This window comes from Eschrichtius robustus, chromosome 6, assembly GCF_028021215.1.
Source record: "Eschrichtius robustus isolate mEscRob2 chromosome 6, mEscRob2.pri, whole genome shotgun sequence".
Lineage (NCBI taxonomy): Eukaryota > Metazoa > Chordata > Mammalia > Artiodactyla > Eschrichtiidae > Eschrichtius > Eschrichtius robustus.
The window spans coordinates 145730468-145752212 of NC_090829.1; the positions used below are offsets into that span (position 1 = coordinate 145730468).

Sequence of the window (21745 nt, forward strand, 5' to 3'; positions counted from 1 at the left end):
TATTTTTAGGGTTTTGCATCAGAATGTTTAAGTCTTTAATTGTAGTTTTATTTTGGAGGGGTTATATTTGTCAGGTTCTGCGATCAATTTTATGTTAGCTTTGTAAAAACATTGGGAAGCCTTTCTTCTTCTCTGCCCTGAAACAGTTTATGTGGCTGGAGTTCACTGCTTCTTACAAGTTTGGCAGACTCCCCGAGGAGTCCATCAGGGCCCGGTGCCTTTTTGGGTAGTAACTGATAACTTTCTCATTTTCTTTCCTGATGGTCCCGATGTTTAGGTTTTCTGTCTATTCTAAGATCATATTTGATTTTGTTTTTTTCCTGCTAGAAAATTATCCACTTCCTTCAGGTTTGCAAATCTGTCCATTGTCCTGTGTGAGCTATTCCTGACCCCTGAGAATGATGTGGTTGTGGCTTGGTTTTATATATTTACAGTTCTGCTTCTCTTGATTCCACTGTGTTTAAGATGTCCAGTCGGAATGTGCTCAAGTGGAAGCTCACGCAGACCCATGTCTGTAATTTAAGAAGATGAACTAATTTTTCTTTTTTTATAAAGATGAGTCTTCAGGTGATTTCTAAAATCACTTAAAGAAAGTGCAATTGTGTGTGTGATGTGGGAAATGTGTTCTTTGCTTCTGGGAATTGTTTCCAGACTGTCTGAGGATGTGTTTATTTACTGATGGGCCAGGAAGCCTGGGTTCTCATATCACTGTAGGTTGAGTGTGTCTGGGGTCAGGGCCTTCCCACTCACACATGGCTTTGTCTGTCTGGTGTTTCTTGCTGACCTTCTCTGCAGGAGACATGGTGTAGGCTCCCTTGAGGAGCTCACAGCATGAATCTATTAACAGACTCTGTGTTAGAATTCTACTTCATAGAAAAAGGCTTTGATGTCATCAGATAAGAGTAGGAAACATTGGGGTGCCTGGCTGGCAACAAGGGTCTACAAATATTGGTGTGGGAGGTAACTGGGTATTGCACTTTTGGATGTGTCTTCACATCTCCAGAGTGGTGCTTTAAAAACCCCAGTGTGCATGAGAAAGATTTGGGTGTTGTTGGAAATGCAGTTTGCAGGGCTCACCCTCCAGGGACGGTGGGGCTGAGCTCAGGACCCTCAATAGGCCCCGGGGTTCTGATGCTCGTGGGGCCCTAGGTGAGGGCTCTAACTGTCCACTGCTCACCAGGTGCAGGGAGTGAGTCTCCGGTCCCTGTACAAGCGTTCATCAGGCCACGTTGCCTTCACCGTGGACCCTGTCCGTGATCTTCTCATTTGGGCCATCATCCAGAACCGCCGGGAGCTGGCAGAAATCATCTGGGCTCAGGTACCCAGACCCGCTTCCTGGCACGCATGGCTATGGGTGGACCACTGACAGGGCTCTCGCTGGGGCTCCTGGCCAGAGAACCAACCGCAAGGGGTTGGTGAGTAGCACAGGGCCATGCAGGGAGGGCAGTGGGTGTCCACAACACCAGAAGGAACTCAGGGTGTCCAGGGTTGGAGGACAGAGAGCTTGGCCCTAGGCCCTAGGCAAGAAGAGAATTTTTAGAAAGGAGTGCCACACAATCTCTTCCTGTGGTCTGTCTGGGCCAAGGCGCACCTGGCACACACACCAAGCAGGCCAGGCCACCCTCTGTGGCCCACACTTTCTGGTGGTCAGCGCACGTGCTGTGCCCCCCACCCTGTCCCCCCCGGTCAGTAGACTCTGCAGGCAAATTCCATCCCCGCAGGGGCGGCCTCTCTTTCCGTTGATGGTTGGGGGATCTCAGACACAGTCTGTTACTAAGATGGGCACTTCCCAGGTGCCGCTGCCCTGAGCTGTTGGTGGGCCGTCTGGGAGCACCTGCCAGCTGGCCTGTCGGCTCTTAGTTCCTGGGCCTGTGTGCGGCTTTGTCACCCGTTGCGGGGGACTTGCCGGGGAGCTCCCTGAGAAACAGGGCACTGCAGGCCCAAGTCTCCCTGCATGGTTTTCCTTTAGTTCAAGCTGACTCTCCTCGTAACGGGAAAGTAAAGTTCTGTAATTTTTTCTCAGAGAGGCCCTGCTTTTACGTGCTGGCATTTCCAGGCTGCTCTCAGGAGCCCACTCCCCCCAGGGTCCCGGCAGAGGCTCTGGTGGCCCCCCCCTTCTCCGTAGTTCTGGGAGGTTTGCCCTCGCGCAAGGTGCTTGGGGGAGGGGGTCGGCGACGGAGCCCGACTGTGGCCTCAGGTGTGCCCCTTGGGGCTCAGGGGACAGAAAAGCCAAACTCGGATTTCCAGGCTCTGACACCAACCCCTCGCCTGGGCTGGCACTGCCCTCAGACCCAGCGCCTCCGGGCTGAGCTTTGAGACCCTCTATGAGATTTTCTTGGCCCCCACTCTGGTGCCTGGGACTGGCAGTGCCACCGAGGCAGGGCACCCTGGGTTTGGACAGGGACGTGCGAGGGCCTGGTCCCCGCCTCACACCTTCAGGGTGCTCCATGCATGAGGTTGGCCAGATCCCCGGGGAGCTGTGGGCCTCGTGCTGGCGGGGCTGTGCTAGCACCAGTGTCCAGCCCATGTTCTGGGGAGGCAAGTGGGCTGCCTGGTAAGCAGACCACTCCCACCGGCCCGTGCAGGAAACTGGCCACCAGCAGGGCTTACCTGTGATCTGGGTGAGCCCCGTGGTTTATATGGAAGGATCCACAAGTACTTGCTCCACAGCCTGTGCTGTCTCGGGGCCTCTGCTGTCTCGGGGCCTCTGCTCTCATCACCCTGGGCGGTGTGTCGGGGGTTCCCGGGGCTGGACCATCCAGGTCCTCATGGTGGCTTCCCCTGGTGCCCAGAGCCAGGACTGCATCGCTGCGGCCTTGGCCTGCAGCAAGATCCTGAAGGAGCTGTCCAAGGAGGAGGAGGACACGGACAGCTTGGAGGAGATGCTGGTGCTCGCGGACGAGTATGAACAGAGAGCCATTGGTGAGTTCCCGGGGCCGCGGACTTGGACCTGGGCTCGGCTCCTCCTGGGTCACCCTGGGGTCCTCGCCCCGAGTCTCAGCGCCATCCCCGTTCAGGCTGTGTCTTCTGGAGAGGCCATGCTCTGACACTGTCCTCAGCTGTCACTGCTGGGGACACGGCTGCTGTGACGTGGCCTTCCTCCCATCCAGGGGTCTTCACCGAGTGCTACCGGAAAGATGAGGAGAGAGCTCAGAAGCTGCTTGTCCGCGTGTCGGAGGCCTGGGGCAAGACCACCTGCCTGCAGCTGGCCCTGGAGGCCAAGGACATGAAGTTCGTGTCTCACGGGGGCATCCAGGTGACCTTCCAGAAACACCTGCCACGCTGCTGCAGGGGCAGACGCGGCCTCCCACTCACACAGACAGCACAGGAGGTCCCTGTGTGGGAGCCCCCAGCAGGCCCCCAGGAGGTCCCAGGGACAGGACTCGGACGCCCACCCCCTCTACCTGGGGCCTCACGAGGGATACGTGGAGGGGGCAGGGCATCCTCTTGGAGCACCGAGTGCAGGATGCCCTGGCGTTTCCTTGGTGACAGGGCGCACATGGCACACAGTGGGTGCCCCTCGGAACCCTGGCGCTTCCTTGGAGCACAGCCTCCTGCTGTCACCACGTGCACAGCACTGTCGTGTGCCGGCCGTGCTGGATCCCAGGGACGTGGCGGGGAGGGGGTCCTGTCCACACCCCCCCACCCCCAGAGAGAGCTCAGAGGGGCCAGCTGGTGAGAGACAGGGGGACAGAAGTCCTGGGCTTGAGCCCTGCTCTCCGCCCCTTCTGTCTGGGAGAGCTGGCCCTGCCCTGCCCACAGGGAGCCTCTTCCTCGGCCGGGAGGTGACGGGGCCTGTGCTGAGCTGCCGCCGCAGCGTGCAGAGTCAGTCCTCCTGGGGGCCTCAGGGAGCACGGGGTCGGGGGTGGGGGACGCCCGTCGCCCTGACACCGGCCCCTGTGTCCGCAGGCCTTCCTGACCAAGGTGTGGTGGGGTCAGCTCTGCGTGGACAACGGGCTCTGGCAGCTGGCCCTGTGCACGCTGGCCTTCCCGCTGCTCTACACGGGCCTCGTCTCCTTCAGGTGCCGGCCTGGCTGCGGGCGGGGGCCGGGGGCTGGGGGCCTGGGGGTCCTCACCACTGCCACTGATCCCAGGGCGGAGGGGACTCATGCTTGGAGGCGGGGCCCCCCGGGCCGAGACCTGCTGTCCCCCAGTACCCGCGGGGGGCTGAGCGCCACCCTGCCCGCACCATCCACCGTGGCCTGAGTATTTAGTTACAGCCCGAAAGGAACCCGAGGCCCTTTGGGGACCCCTCCGTGGGGCCGTCTGGCTGAGCCCCCGCTGAAGCCATGCATGCAGGGGCAGCAGCCGCATGCGGGTCCTGGTCCCCCCTTCTCTGCGGTGTGACCTGGGTGGGCTGTCAGGCACCTCACGGCCGCGGTCCCCCCACCCCGTGTCTGCCCCCAGGGACAGGCGGCTGCAGGCCGAGGGGGGCCTGCCCCGCATCCGCGCCTTCTTCAGCGCGCCCGTGGTCGTCTTCCACCTGAACATCCTGTCCTACTTCGCCTTCCTCTGCCTCTTCGCCTATGTGCTCATGGTGGACTTCCAGCCCAGGCCCTCGGGCTGCGAGTGCCTCATCTACCTCTGGCTCTTCTCCCTGGTGTGCGAGGAGCTGCGGCAGGTGGGGCCCTGCCCGGCCCCAGCCCCACCCACTGACCCTCCTGCTGCCGGGCCGCTCCCTGGGCTCGGTCGCTTTCTCACGGTGGCCCTTGGCCCAGCGCCATCCCCCGCGAGACTCACGGGGCCGCTGAGAGCCGCGCAAGGCCCCTCGGAAAGGGTGGCCTGCGGCCCCCCAGCCACACCGGCCCTTGCTCCTTCTCCACCTGACTACCCCTCCCCAGGCACTGCTTTTTGCTTGAAACCCTCTCTGATCACCCCGAACGGGATGCCCTCACCCATGGCCACCTGGACTTTGGGGGCGTGTGAGACCCCGGCTCCGCTGTGAAGGGCACTGCAAAGTGTGGGGTCCCGAGACCACTCTTGGGTTTGATAATTCTCCAGAAGCACCCCCAGCGCCCTGAGCCGGCAGCTGGCGGTTACGGGTGAGTGACCGCACAGGAGGCCACAGCTTAACATCGGCTGAGGGTCGAGGTGCACGGCAGCGTCCGGCCAAGGATTCTGGACACAGAGCTCCTGTTGCCCCCTTCCCTCGGTGGGCAGGGTGTTTCCTGGGGGTCGGTCAGGTACTGGGGGTGGCCCACCTCCGTGTCCAGCCCCTCTGGAGGTCAAGCTGGCCCTGCGCGGTCCAGGCCCCATCCTGAGTCCCGCTGTGAGCCGACCTGGTGAACAAAGACCCCTTCTGGGCTCGGATGCCTCCTCGGGGGCCCAGGGCAGAGGGAAAGGCTGATCCTCACGGCTTGTCCCACCCCCACCCCGTTCCCACACTGTCCCCACCTGCCAGTACCTGGAGGCAGCCGGTGGACGTGACCCTCAGCTGGTGTGGGGAGGGGCCGGCCCGCTGAGACGCCTGCTCAGACTCACCCCTGCTCTCTGAACTTGGCAGCCAAGAGCCCCAAGATAAAGCCAGCTTAGCTCACATGCGTCAACACCTCCACCTGCGGGGGATCCTAGGGCACCGTCAGGGTCCCCAGGAAGGAGGTGCAGGGTGGGCGGCCAGGCCTGGGGCCGCGCTGGCTCTGCCGGCCTCGCCTCGTCCCGCACGGCCTCCTGCAGCAGAAGCCCCCGGTCCCTGAGCCCCGGCCTCGCCACGGGCAGCCCCAGGACAGAGGGCAGGCCCTTCTCCCGGAGTCTGCCCAGCGGTGCCGGGGAGGGGACCCGGTTGATCCCGTGGGGCCGCCTGCCCCACACACCCAGCTGCTGGGGTCTGGGGTGGGGCCTCCCGCGGGGCAGGCCAAGCGGGGCCGCGGTCCCTCCACCATCTCTCCCTCCTCTGGGGGCCGCTGCAGGGGGCGGGGAGCTGGCCCCTGACACCTTCGCTTGAGGCTGGGGCCAGCGGAGGCCACGTGTCCTGCCCGCGGCCCCTCCCCAGGAAGCCGTGGTTTGCTGGTTGCTGGGGCCGTGAGAGGGATAACGCCCCGGGCCCACTGTGTCCCCTGCCAGCTCTTCTACGACCCGGATGAGTGTGGGCTGATGAAGATGGCGCTGCGGTACTTCAGCGACTTCTGGAATAAGCTGGACATCTGCGCCATCCTGCTCTTCATCGCGGGGCTGACCTGCCGGTGGGCTGCCTCCCCATGTGGCGCCCGCCCCGCCCGTCCCGCCTGAGGCAGCCGCCCCACAGGGCCCCTCCCCGCGGGGCTCAGCTGCTCTCTGGACGCATCTGCCCCGAGGGTGCCCTCCACACCCCCCCCCCCCCCCCCGCCTGGGGACAGTGAGGGAACCAGGGCGGAGACTCGGGGTTCTGTCACAGCGGGTAGCTGCCGTGTGCGTGCGTCTGCATCCCAGCCTGGGGCTCTGACCTCTCCACTGCCCACCAGGGCTGCGCGTATCTGCCCTGCCGTGACCCGCTTTCTCCACCAGGCGAGACTGCCCGGCCCAGCCTTCTGGTTCCCGGGACGCCCATGCGGCCTGGCTTCTCTGCCCGTGGCTGGGCTTCTGGAGCCTCCTGGAGGCTCTGCCCCTGAGCTCACACCCAGCTTTAGTACTCTGGGGTCCCGGGGTTGCCCCTGGACTGGGGCAGGTGAGCAGGAGGCTGGGGCCAGGCCCTCGGGGCGGCCAGCTGAGGCCCTGCTTTGCCCAGCCAGGCTCGTCCCCTCGCTGCTGTACCCCGGGCGCGTCATCCTCTCCCTGGACTTCATCCTGTTCTGCTTGCGGCTGATGCACATTTTCACCATCAGCAAGACGCTGGGGCCCAAGATCATCATCGTGAAGCGGATGGTAAGGGGATGAGGGGCCCCTGATGCCAGTTGCAAGTGAGGCGCCCCAAGGCTTCAGCACACCCTGTAAGATCCCCAGTCCCTGCCTTGCCCCTTGGGCTCCCACCCCCGGGCACGCCCGTCTCGGGTCTTTGCCTGTATGTCGCCTCCTCCAGGCAGCCTTGCCTGATCTCCACAGCTCATTCCTGACCCTGGTTACAGCTCCTATCACTCCCCTCCTGGGTCATGGTCACGTTGGACCCTTCCTGCACTTCAGGGGGTGCCCAGCGCACCTTTGGGGTGTTGGGGCAGCCCCAGGGCTGTTCCCCCGGAGCTCCTGGCTCTAGGCGTCCATGCCATGGGCGTCGATGGAGTCCCCCTCCGCTGCAGGGCACACAGGAGCCCACCTGTGGGCAGTGAGGGTGTGGGGCTGCAGCCTGCTGTCTCCCTGTCCCCGCAGATGAAGGATGTCTTCTTTTTCCTCTTCCTGTTGGCCGTGTGGGTCGTGTCCTTCGGGGTGGCCAAGCAGGCCATCCTCATCCACAATGAGAGGCGGGTGGAGTGGATCTTCCGGGGGGTCGTCTACCACTCATATCTCACCATCTTCGGGCAGATCCCGGCCTACATCGATGGTACGATGGGCCCTGACAGCCATGGGAAAGGAGGTGCCAGCCCAGCGGGGGTCCTGCCAGCTCACAGAAGTGGGGGAGGGAGGGCCCGGGGGCCGTGGCTCCTGCAGTGCCTGTGGCCGAAAGAGACAGGTGCACGCTGGGTCCAGCTGAGAAGGGAGGGCGTCAGCTGGCAGAGCCTGAGCTGTACCTCGCAGCTTCGGGGAGATGGGGCCCTGGGGCATCAGCTGACCCCCACCCCCCGGCATTAAATGCTGCCCTATTCCTTCTGTTCCTCCCACTGCAGTCAGAAATAAGTCCTCCTTCTCTGGACACAGAGAACACTCTCTGTGTACTGAGTTTGTTCTCTTGAACAGCTTCATTGAGATTTAATTCACATTACCATAAAGCTCACCTGTATAAAGTGTCCGCTGCAGTGGCTTTTAGTATATTTACAGAATCTAATTTTGGAACATTTGCATCACCTCAAAGAGACACCCCATGCCCATTAGTAGTCACTCCCCTTCCGCCTTCCCCTCAGCCGTAGGTGACCTCTAATCGACTTTCTGTCTCTATAGAATTTGCCTTTTCTGGACATTTCATATAAAGTGGATCATGTAATACATAGTCTTTTGTGTCTTGCTTCTTCTACTTAGCATAATGTTTTCAAGAGTCATCCGTATAGTAGCCTGTATCAGCATTTAATTCCTTTCTGTTGCCAAATAATACTCCATTGGATGGATTTGCCATGTTCTGTTTATCCATCCATAAGCTGGTGAACATTTGAGTTGTTTCTACGTTTTGGCTCTTATGCCTAATGTGACTATGTTTTCTATAAATTTTTGTGTGGACACGTTGTCATTTCTTTTGGATGTATACCTGGGAGTGGAATGGCTGGGTCACATGGTAATTCTATGTTTAACTTTTTGAGAAGCTGCCCAACTGTTTCCCACAGCAGCTGCACCAGCAATGTATGAGGTTCCAATCTCTCCACATTCTCGCCAACACTTGTTATTATCTGTCTTTTTTGATTCTAGCCACCCTACTGGGCGGGAAGTGTATCTCACTGTGGTTTGATTTGCACTTCCCTGATGGCCAATGATGTCGAGCATCTCCTCATGTGATTACTGAGCCATCTTCTTTGGAAAAATATCTGTTTCTATCCTTTGCCCATTTTTCAAGTGGGTATCGGTCTTTTCATCGAGTTGTAAGAGTTCCTTACATATGGTTACCAGTCCCTTATCATATTTATGATGTGCAAGTGTATTCGCCATTCTGTGAGTTGTCTTTTCACTTTCTTTATGTTGTCCTTTGAAGCACAAAAGTTTTCAGTTTTGTTGAAGCTCACCTTGTCAATCTCTTTGATCATTTGTGCTTTTGGTGTCATATCTAAGAACACACTGCCCAAGCCAAGGTCAGGAAGACTTATGCCTATGGTGTTATTCTACAAGTTTTATAGCTTTAGCACCTACTTTTGGCCTTTGATCTATTTAGATTAATTTTGTATACAATATAAGAGTCATTCTTTTACAGAAAGCATTCAGTTGTTCCAGCACCCTTTGTTGAAAAGACTATTCTTTCCCCATTGAATTGTCTTGGCACCCTTGTCAAAAATCAATTGACCATGAATGAAAGCGTTTATCTCTAGGCTCTCAGTTCTATTCCATTGATCTATGTGTCTATCCTTGTGCGGATACCACAGTCCTGGCTAGTATAGCTTTGTAGTAAGTTTTAAAATCAGGAAGCGTGAGTCTTTCAACTTTGTTCTTTTTTTCAAGATTGTTTTGGCCTCTGGGTCCTTGGGTCCACATGAATTTTTGGGTCATCTTATCAATTTTTCCAAAAAGAGCATCTAAGATTTTGACTGTAAACATGTGATGTCTTCCACTTATTTAGATCTTTCATTTCTTTCCATAATATTTTTTATTTTTCAGTGTATAAGTTGCACTTCTTTTGTTAAATTTATTCCTAAGTGTTTTATTCTTTTTCATGCTGTTGTAAGTAGAATTGTTTTGTTAATTGGATTGTTTACTGCTTGTGTATAGAAATACACTATATTTTGTATATTGAACTTGTATCCTGAAGCCTTGCTGAACTTCTTTATTAGTTCTAATAGTTTTTAAGTGCATTTTTTGGAGATTTGCTATGATCATGTCATCTGCAAATAGAGATACTTTTACTTGCTCCTTTCCAATCTGGATGTCTTTTATTTCTTTTTCCTGCCTAGTTATCCTGGTTAGATCCTCTGGTACAGTGTTGAAACGTATCAAGAACAAATGTCTTTATCTTGTCCCTGATCTTAGGGGAAAGCTTTCAGTCTTTCACTACTAAGTACTCTGTGAGCTATGGGTTTTTTGTAAATATCCTTCATCAGGTTGACGAAGTTCCCCTCTATTCCTAGTTTCTTGAGTGTTTGTATTATGAAAGGGTGTTAGGTTTGTCAGATGCTTTTCCTGCATCAATTGGAATGTTCATATGGTTTATTTTCTTTATATTATTAATATGGTGTATTATATTCATTGATCTTCAGATGTTAAAAGAACTTTGCATTCCTGGGATATATTTCACTTAGTCATGGTGTATAAATCTTTTTATATGTTGCAGGATTCAGTTTGCTAGCATTTTGTTGAGGATTTTTGCATCTATCTTCTTAAAGGGTGTTGGTCTGTAGTTTTCTTTTCTTGTAATGTTTTTATCTGGTTTTGGTATGAGAGTAATACTGGCCTCATAGAATCACTTAGAAAGTAGTCCCTCCTCTTTTATATTTTGGAAAAGCTTATGAAGGATTGGTCTTAATTATTCTTTAAATATTTGGTAGAATTCACCAGAGAAGCCATCTAGGCCTGGACTTTTCTTTGTGTGATGTCTTAAAACTACAAATTCAATATCTTTACTTGTTATAGGTCTATTTGTGTTTTCTACTTCTTTTTCAGTCACTTTTGGTAGTTTTTGTCTTTCTAGGAATTTTTCCATTTTTTATAAGTTATCTAGTTTGCTAGCATACAATTTTTTTGTAGTATTTCCTTATAGTTTTTTCTGTTTTTGTAAGGTTGGTTGCAATGTCCTCTCTTTCAGCTATGATTTAGTCATTTGAGTCTTTCTTTTTTTTCTGGATCAGTCTAGCTAAAAGGTTGTAATTCTGTTAATCTTTTCCAAGAACCAGATTTTGGTTTTGTTGATTTTCTTCATTGTTTTTGAATTCTCTATTTCATTTATTTGCATTCTGCTGTTTATTATTCCCTTCCTTCTGCTTGCTCTGGGTTCACTTTACTAAAATGGAAGGTTATTTTATTGATTTGATCTCTTTTTTTTTTAAATATAGGTATTTCTAGCTATTATAATGAGTTTCTATCTTAGAAAATTAGTAGCACTTTCAAAAATATATTTGATTACAGAACAGTGCATACTCATTGCTAAAAAAATTTTAAATTCAAGTTAAGTATAAAGAGGAATGTTCATAATCCTACCTCCCAAAGTTAACCACTATTAACTTAGTATATTTTCTCAGAGATTTTAAAATGCACAAATGGAATATATATTTATGTTTTGTAATATTATATTACAAATATTATAATAAAGGATAAAGGATAAATATTATCCTTTACTTTTCTGCAATTGTGTGGCTATATTTTGTTTTGTAATCACTCGTTCCACATATAGGAATGCTGCCTCTGTAGCTTTTTTCCTTTCTCGTGTCTCCCTTCTCTTTTTGACAGTTGTTAATTTTCTCCTTGAATCCTTTCCCACCGCGTTTTTCTCCCCAGGGTTGGGACCTGTGCCTTATGATGACACAGCCCCTCCTGGTGCTGCCCCCGCCTGGGGCCCAGAAAGCGCCCTGGTGGGATGGATGGCTGGATCTGGGCAGGGGCACGTGCCCGCCTGGAGTACAGGTCTGGCTTCCCTTGGCAGCCGCACTTCCTGCCCGCGAGGATGCTTGGGGGTAGATGGGTGCCCCTCTTCGGGCTGCCCTCGCGCCTGAGCTGACAGCCGTGGTCACCCAGATGTGTGGGTGTCCAGGTCTGCGGGCTCATCGCCCGAGGACCCTTGTGCTTCCACTTGGCTTTCTTGGTTCACCTGCCCCCTCACTCCCGATGCAGGCGTGAACTTCAACCTGGACCATTGCAGCCCCAATGGCACCGACCCCTACAAGCCCAAGTGCCCCGAGATCGACGCGACGCGGCGGGAGCCCGCCTTCCCCGAGTGGCTGACGGTCATCCTGCTCTGCCTCTACCTGCTCTTCACCAACATCCTGCTGCTCAACCTCCTCATCGCCATGTTCAAGTAAGCGCCCTGCGGCCTGGCCGGGCGCACACCCCTGGCCCTCCCGCCATCCCCATGGGGTGCGGACGGGGCGGAACCCGGCACCCGGGACCTGGTTCAGCCCAGGTTGACCGTGCGCGGCCACGCTCTCTGGTCACCGCTGAGTCCGTCCCAGGCACTGCTGCTGCGGGACCAGTGCACGGGCCGTGTGCCCGGAGGCTGCGGGCTGGGGAACACGGAAGTCTCGCCCCTCCCACCCTGGAGGGAGCGGGTGCGGGGCAGCGACCTGGCTGAGGCCGGCTCTAGATGTGGAGGTGCGTGTCACACTTATTGAAAATCCGACGATGCAGGATGACCTATATTTGCTCTCCATGGCTCAGGGCATCGCCAGGCCCTCAGCGCCCCTCCCGGCCTCTGCAGAAGGGCCCCTGGGACCCGTGGTGACCCTGGTGAAAATCCCTTAATTCCTGGTTTGGGCACCGTTTCTCTTCCCTTTCATCAGCTAGCGTGATGAGGTTGCCACTTTCTGATTTACCACGTGTTCTGAACAGTGAGAGACCCTGACCTGTGCTGGGCTATGATAGAGACAGAGAGGCCAGAAGGCCGGCGGGCAGGGGCTGCATCTTGGCCCTGCCTGGCCTCCCTCCCTCCCTCCGAGGGCCTCTCTCTGGCAAGGATTCGGGTCAGTTGAAGTCCATCCATGAGACACACACATTGCAGAGAATAAACGTGTCAGCCTGTTGAAGACACCGTCCCTTCTGTGTGTCAGATTCAAGGGATGAGCCCCTGTTAGAGTCCAGTGCAGGACACTGTGCATCTCCCAACACACGCAGCTCTGTTTTACCCTCTAACGAGGTCTGTAGAACCTAAAATCTAGGTCTTCTTTCTTCCTTCTCCCCTTGGCTCCCAGGAAGCTCAGAATTCTGAGGCCGGCAGTTCAGCTGCCTTTTCCTGCATCTGGAGTGGCCCCCTGGGTGGTGTGTGTGCTCTTTATGGGCCGTCACGGCAGACACGCCAGGCAGTGACACGCGTGTGTTTGTAACCGTGTTTGGGTGGCCCGTGTTCCCCTGTAACCAGTGCTCTCTGCCCCCTGCAGCTACACGTTCCAGCAGGTCCAGGAGCGCACGGACCAGATCTGGAAGTTCCAGCGCCACGACCTGATCGAGGAGTACCAGGGCAGGCCCCCTGCGCCGCCCCCCTTCATCCTCCTCAACCACCTGCATCTCTTCATCAAGAGGGTCATCCTGAAGGTCCCCACCAAGCGGCACAAGCAGCTCAGTAAGCTGCCGTCTCCCTCATCCCAGAGCTGCGTCTGGGGCGCAGACGGGGTGGGGTGGGGGCAGCAGCTCCTTGGAGAGTTCCGGAAGCTCGGTGGGCGTGCAGACCGCTCAGGCCACCGACTTCCCACCAGCCCGCTGGGGGCGGGTGTCAGGGTCTCGGCCCCTCCCTGCGGGCCCCCGAGTGGGTCAGAGGCTCCCCTCCCCCGACAGAGAACAAGCTAGAGAAGAACGAGGAGGCGGCCCTCCTGTCCTGGGAGATCTACCTGAAGGAGAACTACCTTCAGGACCAGCAGATCCAGCAGAAGCAGAGGCCAGAGCAGAAGATCCAGGACGTCAGCGACAAGTACGGGACCAGGGCGGTCCCCTCGGGGTTCCTGAAACGTGTGCTCTTGCCACACAGCACACGCGGCACCGGGGGGAAGGCAGCTCAGAAACCCCAAAGGCAAAGGACGAGAGCGTTTGGAAGTATTTTTCGTATAAAAACAGAGCCCGCGTTGGGTGCAATTCCTATGTTGTAGCAAAAGAAGACAGAAACCAAACCAACATTCCCCAGACAACGGGGCTGCGTCCTCCTCCTTCCAAAGTCCCCAGCGGTAGCTTCCCCCATTGTGACTCGGCTGTGGAACTCGTGGCAAATCGAGGGGAGGAGCCGGGCGTGTGCGCGTCTGCACACCTGCACCTCTCGCCCAGCCATGCCCCCCCCCCCAAACCCCGGGGCTGTTGGGCAGCCCTGTGAGCTGGGGGCATCCGTTGGCTAAGAGATCTTCCCCTTGGGCCACTAGGCGGTGCTCATTCTATACGGAAACGTATGGTATAAATACTTTCAAATTAAGAGGAAGATGTGTGAAATTAAGGCCAACAGAGCCTGGGCTGCTGGATCTGATAGGCCACCCACCTTCAGAGAGGCTTCCTTCACATCCCGCCCCCGGCTGGCCTGCGGGGCTCAGCTGTGCCCTCTTGCAGGGTGGACACCATGGTGGACCTGCTGGAAATGGCACATCTGAAGCAGTCGGGCTCCATGGAGCAGAGACTGGCCTCCCTAGAGGAGCAGGTGGGTTCTGGGCTGGCACCTCTGTTTCTGGGCACAGCTCCGATGGACCTGGAAGGTCACTCTGTGGTGTGGTGGCTTTGAGAGTGAGCATACTGGGAAGCCAACCAGGAGAAGGGGGCGGTGACATCGGGGCCATTGCTCCCAACTGGCAGGGGCACCTTCTCCGTCCTCCAGAGAACTCCACCAAACGCTCCCCTGCCTGCGCTCTGCCACAGCGCACGGTGTGACGGCCACATCGGGGGCTGGTCTGAGGGAACAAACTCTTGACCTTCCCCTGGCCTCCTTGGAGCTGTCCTCTGAGACAGCCGCTGTCTCCAGACTCTGCACCTGGAACCTGGGAGGGGGCCGTGGAAATTACTAACAGCCCTTGGCTGCTTTCTCAGGCTGCCAGCTATGCTGGGAGGGAGGGAGGCCATGGGGCCAGCAAGGATGCGTATGGATGTCCGTGTGGACAACTGGACTGAGGGGCAACATCGGAAAGCAGCATGTGGATGTCTCAAAGCAGCTCCAGATGAGAGAGCGGTGGCCAGTAGGCGACAGGAGAGCCGCCTCCACCCGCCCCTCCCCCCTAAGTGTCCACTGACAGCACCCCCATCAGCTGGGCAGCCCTGAGTGGCCTCACGTCCAAGAGTCATTGTCTCATAGGCCAGCTGGGCTCAGGTGCCTGAGTGATGCTGAGGGACAGTAATGTGTATTAGTTCATCCATCCATCTATCCATCCATCCATCCATTCTTCCATCCATCCATCTGCCCATCCATCCATCCATCTATCCATCCATCCGTCCATCCATCCATTCTTCCATTCCTCCATCTGCCCATCCATCCATCCATCCATCCATCCATCCGTCCGTCCGTCCATCCATCTATTCATCCATCCCTCCATTCATCCATCCATCCATTCTTCCAGTCATTCATGCATCCATCTATCCATTTATCTGTCCATCCATCCATCCCTCTATCCATCTGTCTGTCCATTCATCATCTATCCATCCATCCATCCATCCATCCATCCATCCATCCATCCCACGTTTCCTGTGTGCCTCCTCCGTGCCTGTCCAGAGCTGGCCTTGAGAATGTCAGGGTGACAGGCATTATCTCATCCTTGAGGATTCCCAGTCAGGGGGAGGCACAGACATAAAGGTTCATTGTCACAATGTAGTTCAATAGGCACAGTGAAGGAGGTGGATGCAGGAGCTTCGGTCAGGGAGGCCTTGGGACTCCAGGACGAGGAGGGGTGGACCAGGCAGAGGCCAGGTCCCCGCCCCTCCGTGCCCCTCCTGCTGTGCCCTGACCCTGTGCCCCCCAACCCCATGGGCCTGCCCTGGGTTCCCCTCCTCACTCTGAGTGCTCTGGCCCCAGGGCCTGTGCCTTGTGACACAGGGTAACAGGGTGGGTGGGAGCTGGGCATTCAGTGTGGGGGCAGGTGTTGACCAAATCTTGTTTGGGACGTGCCTTCCAGGTGGCCCAGACGTCCAGAGCGCTGCACTGGATCGTGAAGGCCCTGAGGGACAGCGGCTTTGGCTCGGAGGAGGGCGTCCCCACCCTGGGTGAGTGGGTGGCTGTACCAGCAGCTGGTCTCTACCACCTGTGCTCTTTTGCGTCCGGGGGTCCGTGGGGAGGAGATGCAGCAGGCCCAGTGCCTCAGGGAGCATGGCGCACCCCACAGATGCACGTGCAGAGTGTGGCCAAGTCCCCCGCTTGACCAGCTGGGGACTTCCAGAGGTCGCCTGGCCCCCAGCCCCATCCCCCTCCTGTGCATCAAGCTACAAAGTGGGGGCAGCTCCAGCAGATACCCGAGACCCAGGCACGTCGACTGGGTGACAGAAAGCAAGTCTTTGTTCCTAAATTTGCAGTCGGCCAGGAAATGGGCATGAGTAACCCTCCTGGGGTGTCGCTGGCCCCGGAGGAGCAGTGTGCCCTCCTCAGCGGGACAAGCTTCTGTAAGGGCCTGTGCGTCCAGCTGATTACTGAGAGCTCTCCTGGGGGCTGTCCAAGGTGGTGGTTGCCTGACCCCAGGTCTCTGTCCTCCTGGGCCACGTGCTGGGGGCCCTGGGGAGGGTACCCTCTTTGGGGCTGGCATTCAATCCGGGCTTGGGGATGTAGAGGCAGCCCAGAAGTTTGTGGGAAAGGACCGTAGAGGATGGCCCTGTCCTGCGCGCCTGGCACCCGAGTCCGGGCCCAGCTTTGCCCACAGCTCCGTGGGGCTGTTCCCATTCCCAGCACCCCAGAAGGCCTCGGTGGGGCGGGACCCTGAGCTGGACGGCGGGCTGAAGGTGGAGGACCCGGGCGACGCCTACCACGTGGATGCCCGGCACCTCCTCTACCCCAACTGCCCCGTCCAGCGTTTCCCGGTGCCCAACGAGAAGGTGCCCTGGGAGGTGAGTGCCTGTCCTGCCACGTCCACCAGGCTGCAGGGGCCTGGTGTCCTGGGGGGGGAGCAGTCCAGCCCCCCGGGGTGGATGAGCCCTCTGCGGCCTCACAGGGACATGACAACAGATGAGAAAACGGAGGCACGCGGTCCATGTGGCCAGAGGGGGTGGAGCTGGGGTTTGAGCCAGGACGCTGGTGGGCCTCCATCCACACACAGCCGACTGCCCTGCTTGTCCGACCCCCTGTCCCCAGTGAACGGTCCCCGCCCTGTTTCTGAGTGCCGGGGAGGCCGGAGGTGGAGAGAGAGAGAGGGAGAGATGGTTGAGGCATGGGGGTGCCCCCCCCCCGGTCTTCTCTCTGGTTTTCCTTGGAACATTCCAGGCTGTTACTCTTCCCCAGTCTCCGCCAGTGGGACCCCTTCTCCCCTCTAGAGCCCAGCCTGGCCCCCCATCCCCCATCCTGGGGGCTGGTCCGGGTGTGTGCGTCCTCAGGTCTGCTGAGCTCGGGCTCCCGGGCCCTTTGGGCCGTCCCAGGGTCTTGGGCTCTGAGGTCAGCCGTCCTGGGCGCCAGCTGACCTGGGGTGGTGACCGACTGAGGGGAGCCCCGTGTCGTGCAGACGGAGTTCCTTATCTACAACCCGCCCTTCTACACGGCCGACAGGAAGAACAAAGACCTGGTGGACCCTGTGGGGGAGTGAGTGCCCTGCTTCCTGCCTGGACCGGTGGCCTGTCCTCCCTGGGGGCTGGGGCCATGCATGCTGGGAGGGCGGCGGCCGGGGAGGGGCCCTCGTGGTGGACCCCCTGAGGGCTCACCGCGGCCGCTCTGCATCCCGCCGTCTTTGTTGGGGACGCGACCTCTCCTCTCGCTCCCAGCGCCCTGGAGCCTCTGTCCAGGATCAGCTACAACGCGGTGGATGGACGCCTGGACCGGCGCAGCTTCCACGGGGTCTACGCTGTGCGGGATGGGCTCCCTCTGTGAGTGCAGCCTGGCCCTCCTCCGCGGCCTCTGGGGGTTTCCTTCCGGGGTCAGGTTTACTCTCCGGCAAAGCAGGCATTTTTCTGATAAAACAAACAAAATACAGAAGAAAAGAAACATCCACATAAGGCGTTTCCTTCGTGGGGAGGTGGGGGCCGTGGGCTGGCCCCGCTGGCCTGGGCGCTGCACCCTCGTCCCCCGATGTAACCTTTACAGCTTCCGTTCCTGTGGTGTGGAAATGGGGTAAAAAGTGGACCGCCCGGCTGCCAGCTGCACCGATCGTGAGAATGAAGCGGGGGAGCTGTTAAAGTGCCCCTGGGGTTACGTGTAGGGGACGGAGGTGTTTCCAGGTCTGCTCTCTGTAGGGACGGGCACTGAGCCCCACTGTACAGGTGAAGAATCAACATAAAGATGTCAGGTGACCCGTGGCGTCAGGCCCAGCAGGCACTTAGTGGACGCCTACTGTGTGCCAGCCTGGGGTTTGGAGGTCAGAGGGCCTCCTCTGATGGGGTTTGCTGGGGAAGCAGCACCACAGGGCGGAGGCCGAGGAAAGGCAGTCAGCATCTGTGGAGGGACCACAGATGGCCAGGACGTGGGGACCCCAAGGAGCAGGCGGTCGTTGAGGGGACCTGGTGGGGGAGGTGTGTGGTGGGCCTCTGGGGAAGTTTCTGGAACAGGGAGCAGAGGGAAGGAGGTGGTGGGGGACGGGTGGGGCAGAAGAACAGACGTGACCAGGAGCGTCTCCAGCCCTGGACAGGGGAGGGGCCTAGGGGGACGTGGTGTTCAGGACAAGAGCAGGACGGAGTGTCAGGCGGGGCGGGGGGGGGACCGTCGGGTGCCAGGTCACAGGACGGCCGAGGCCCTCGGACGCAGCACGATGGTCGGTCAGGCGCTCTCTGGGGGGGGGTCTGCAGTGGGGCTGGGCTTCTGCTCCCAAGAAGACCCCTTTCCTTTCCAACTCAACGCCAAGGTGACCTGAAGCCTTGGAGTCCCCCAGGGACAAGATTCGGGGTGGACAGCCCCAGCGGGTGATGCGGAGTCGGCCAGTCGGTCAAGGGGCCCGTGGGTGTCGGGGGTCAGCTCCGGGGCTCCGTAGGGTGGCCTCCTCCCTGCTCCCGTCCATCCTGGGCCGGGGCAGGTGTGGGCGGAACCGGCACGCGCCCCATCAGAGGCCCCGCCTGCTGCCCCGGCCTGGCTCTCCGGCTGCAGGCGGCAGGCTGAGCAGACCCCTGTCCGCGCAGGAACCCCATGGGCCGCACAGGGCTGCGCGGGCGCGGGGACCTCAGCTGCTTTGGCCCCAACCACACGCTGCAGCCCGTGGTCACCCGGTGAGTAGCCCCGGATGAGCACACAGCGTGCGCCACGCGCCCTACCCCGTAGTGGCCTGGATAAGCGCGGGCGCGCCCCAAAACACAGGGCAGGAGCGTCTATGCCCCCAGGAAAGCCCAGGCCCTTCCTGCCCCCAGGCTGCCCTCACTTCCCTGGGGGTCCCCCTCCCTCAGAGGCCCCTTGGGGGAGGGACAAAGCCAGGGCCAGGGCTCACTATGCAGACAAAATGAAAATCCGTATCAATCTACCCGTCATTTCCAAAGAGTCACAGAGGTGGAAGGGCTGGGTCCAGGGCACGTGCTTCTTTAAGGCTTTTGATAGAAAAATGTTCTCCCAAAAGGCCTACCCATTCTAGTCAGACCAGCAGTTATGGGAGCGATGGTTACCATCTCTGTGCCCCTGGAGCAGGTGCTCAGGAGTGGGGGGGGGGGGGTTGCCTTGGCCTCCCCCGCAGCGGGGGAGGGGCTGACATCAGACCATCCCTCCTGCAGCTGGAGGCGGAACCAGGACGGCGCCATCTGCAGGAAGGGCATAAAGAAGATGCTGGAGGTGCTGGTGGTGAAGCGCTCCCTCTCAGAGCACTGGGTGCTGCCCGGGGTGAGCCCGCACCCGCCGTCCCGGGTCCCGGGGCCCTGCGTGCCTTTGCCCATTCCACCCACCGAAGGAACACCACCCCCTGTGGTCGCTGCCCTGGACAGCTCAGACTGTCCTTGGTCCTGAATGACAAAGGCCGGTCCCTGCCTTTTAGAGGGAATTCTCCCTCCTAGTACCTTGTTTTGCGGTTGTGAAAACGGGTTCAGGTGCTCTTCGGGGTGTAAGCACTAACTGAGCACCTACTGCATCCCAGGGGGCACCAGGCTCAGGGCTGGGGCTGCCTCGGAGGCTAGACTGGGTCTCCCTGCAGAGCTCAGGGGTTGGGGTTAGATGCGGCTCCCAGGTGGGTGTCTCAGGCGCGCACCTGCCCCTAGCCCTGGGGCCCCAGCTGAGCCTGGGGCAGGGGACGGGGGTGCACAGGCCCTCAGCTCAAGGGCGGCAGCTCCTTGCAGGACCGAAGGCCGGCGTGTACCCCAGAGGCCTTGTGGTGACAGAATTGGGGTGTGGAAGGCCCTGGGCCTGTCCTGTCCAAGCGGGCCCAACCACTCAGATCCTGACCCATCAATCTGCCCTCTGCCCCCCACGACCCTGTCACTGCTCTGGGGTTGGAGTAGGCTGACCCTGGCAGGACGACCGTGTCGCCCACCAGGCCCCCGGCTGGTCTCTGGGTGCAGCTCTGTCCGGGGTCCCCTCCTCCGAGCCTGTACCCGGGAGTCCGTGATTCGCCCAGCTCAGCAAGAGGCCGTCGGGTTTCCCCACCACCCACCCGGTGGCCCAGCAGCTGCTCTGCTGGGACAGCAAGTTAATGGGTGTGTGTGGGGCAGTGGTGCCACTGAGGGTCTTGAGACCCCAACCAGGATTCCAGGGCCCTGGGCGGCTCTCGTTCTTGCAGCCATAGCCCCTGTGCCCTCTAGCTGAGGGAGCGCGGCTCTGAGCCCAGGCCCGGCCCTCTCCTCCCACGGGTTCTCCGGCACCATTCAGCCTCCTTCTCTGGCACTTTGGTCTCTCCTGCCGACGGGCATCTTCTGAGCTGTGCCCCTGTGTCCCCGAGAGAGGTACTGAGGGGCATATGATGGTCCCTGCCACCGCAGCCAGCGAGGGGCTAGGGCGTCTCCAGGGCCTACGTGGATGGACGTGATGTGGACTGAGAGGGTCCCCTAGACGGATGGGGAGGGGAGTGCGGGTGCAGGCCCGTGTCCGGGGCGTCGGGAGTGGCCGGGAACCCGGTGTGCCAGAGCAGAGGCTGGAGACGGGGACAGGGGTGCACACAGACAGGACACAGCCCGGCTGGTGGTCAGGGTGGCGGCGGTCGGGGGGCTGGCTCCCCTACAGTGCCCTGCGCGCCTCACAGGCTGTGCCACCCTCCTGCCCCGCGGGCTGACCTGGACTCTGGGCTCTGGGCAATGTCACTCCAGCCCCGAGGCAGCCGCTGCCAGACACTTGTCTGCCTGTGGCTCCAGGGGGCTGGCCCGTGGCCCACGCCGGGCAGGTGGCCAGAGGAAGCAGGTCCCCAGACAGCCGTGCTGACCCGCCCCTTCCTCCCTCTCTGCTCAGGGCTCCCGGGAACCAGGAGAGACGCTGCCCCGGAAGCTGAAGCAGGTCCTCCGGAGAGAGTTCTGGCCTTCCTTCGAGAGCCTGCTGACGCACGGCATGGAGGTGAGGTGACCTTTCTGCTTGGCTCGCACCTGTGCGTCTGGGGCCCCGAGGTGCGGGTCGTGACAGCTGCAGGGCGGGCTGCATGGAGCTGGGGAGCCTCCTGGAGGGACCCACGTGGCCGCGGCTGTGGGCCCCTCGCCTTCTCTCTCTGTCTGGGTTTGCCCCTCCCGAGATCAAGTGGGGGGCCACAGCCTCTGCTGGCCTGGGGCCGGGGCACGCCTGGTGTCCGGCCCACACTCCCTCTTGCCCTGAGCACAGCTGGGCACAAAGATGTAACTCGCTTTTCAGTTAATTTGCAAAGGCCATATTTTTAGGTCCACATTTCCAAATCCACCTCACTCTTTTTCAGGACCACATAATATTTTGTGCCATGATTTATTTAAACAGTCCTCCAAGTGGGCATCTGAGTCGTTGCTGGTTCTGTCTCTGTGGCGTCTCAGGATGAAATAGGCAATGGCTGATATTTACAGTTTTGACCTACAAACCAAGCAGTTTCACATGGCTTGTCCCCTGCAGCCCCACAGGGAGCACTGCCATCTCTCGTTTCTCTGCTTTGTAAAAATAAACTTCTTTCATTTGTTGAGGTAAAATCCAAACAACATAAAAGGAACCATTATGAAGTGAGCAGTTCAGTGGCATTTAGTACACAGACAGCGTGGTGTGGTCACCACCTCTGTCTAGTTCCAGAACATCCCATCACCCCGAAAGGAAGCCCAGACCCATTGGCAGTCACTCCCTTCCCTCCCCCGGCCCCTGGCACCCACGAGGCTGCTTTCCGTCTCTGTGGATTTGCCTGTTCTGGACATT

The 21745-nt window shown here is 58.4% G+C and overlaps 1 protein-coding gene and 1 non-coding gene across 3 annotated transcripts in view; both read left to right on the forward strand.

Annotated features, from left to right (window-relative positions):
• The window catches only part of TRPM2 (transient receptor potential cation channel subfamily M member 2), a 43099-nt gene that overhangs the window by 19946 nt on the left and 1408 nt on the right, over positions 1-21745 (forward strand). The window contains exons 12-30 of one of the 2 annotated variants that reach the window (XM_068545804.1): positions 1181-1318; positions 2793-2922; positions 3111-3256; positions 3910-4022; positions 4408-4621; positions 6061-6179; positions 6705-6837; positions 7276-7447; positions 11521-11704; positions 12780-12961; positions 13174-13306; positions 13927-14014; positions 15474-15561; positions 16235-16392; positions 17001-17077; positions 17257-17358; positions 18601-18687; positions 19180-19285; positions 20837-20938. In XM_068545804.1, coding sequence (XP_068401905.1) covers positions 1181-1318; positions 2793-2922; positions 3111-3256; positions 3910-4022; positions 4408-4621; positions 6061-6179; positions 6705-6837; positions 7276-7447; positions 11521-11704; positions 12780-12961; positions 13174-13306; positions 13927-14014; positions 15474-15561; positions 16235-16392; positions 17001-17077; positions 17257-17358; positions 18601-18687; positions 19180-19285; positions 20837-20938 — 2472 coding nt within the window. The remainder of the gene's footprint in view (positions 1-1180; positions 1319-2792; positions 2923-3110; positions 3257-3909; positions 4023-4407; positions 4622-6060; positions 6180-6704; positions 6838-7275; positions 7448-11520; positions 11705-12779; positions 12962-13173; positions 13307-13926; positions 14015-15473; positions 15562-16234; positions 16393-17000; positions 17078-17256; positions 17359-18600; positions 18688-19179; positions 19286-20836; positions 20939-21745) is intronic. The other variant, XM_068545805.1, reaches the window with a different exon arrangement.
• Positions 20804-20880, forward strand: LOC137766859 (Z6 small nucleolar RNA). The gene has a single exon (XR_011074392.1). It is a non-coding gene; the product is annotated as a Z6 small nucleolar RNA (small nucleolar RNA).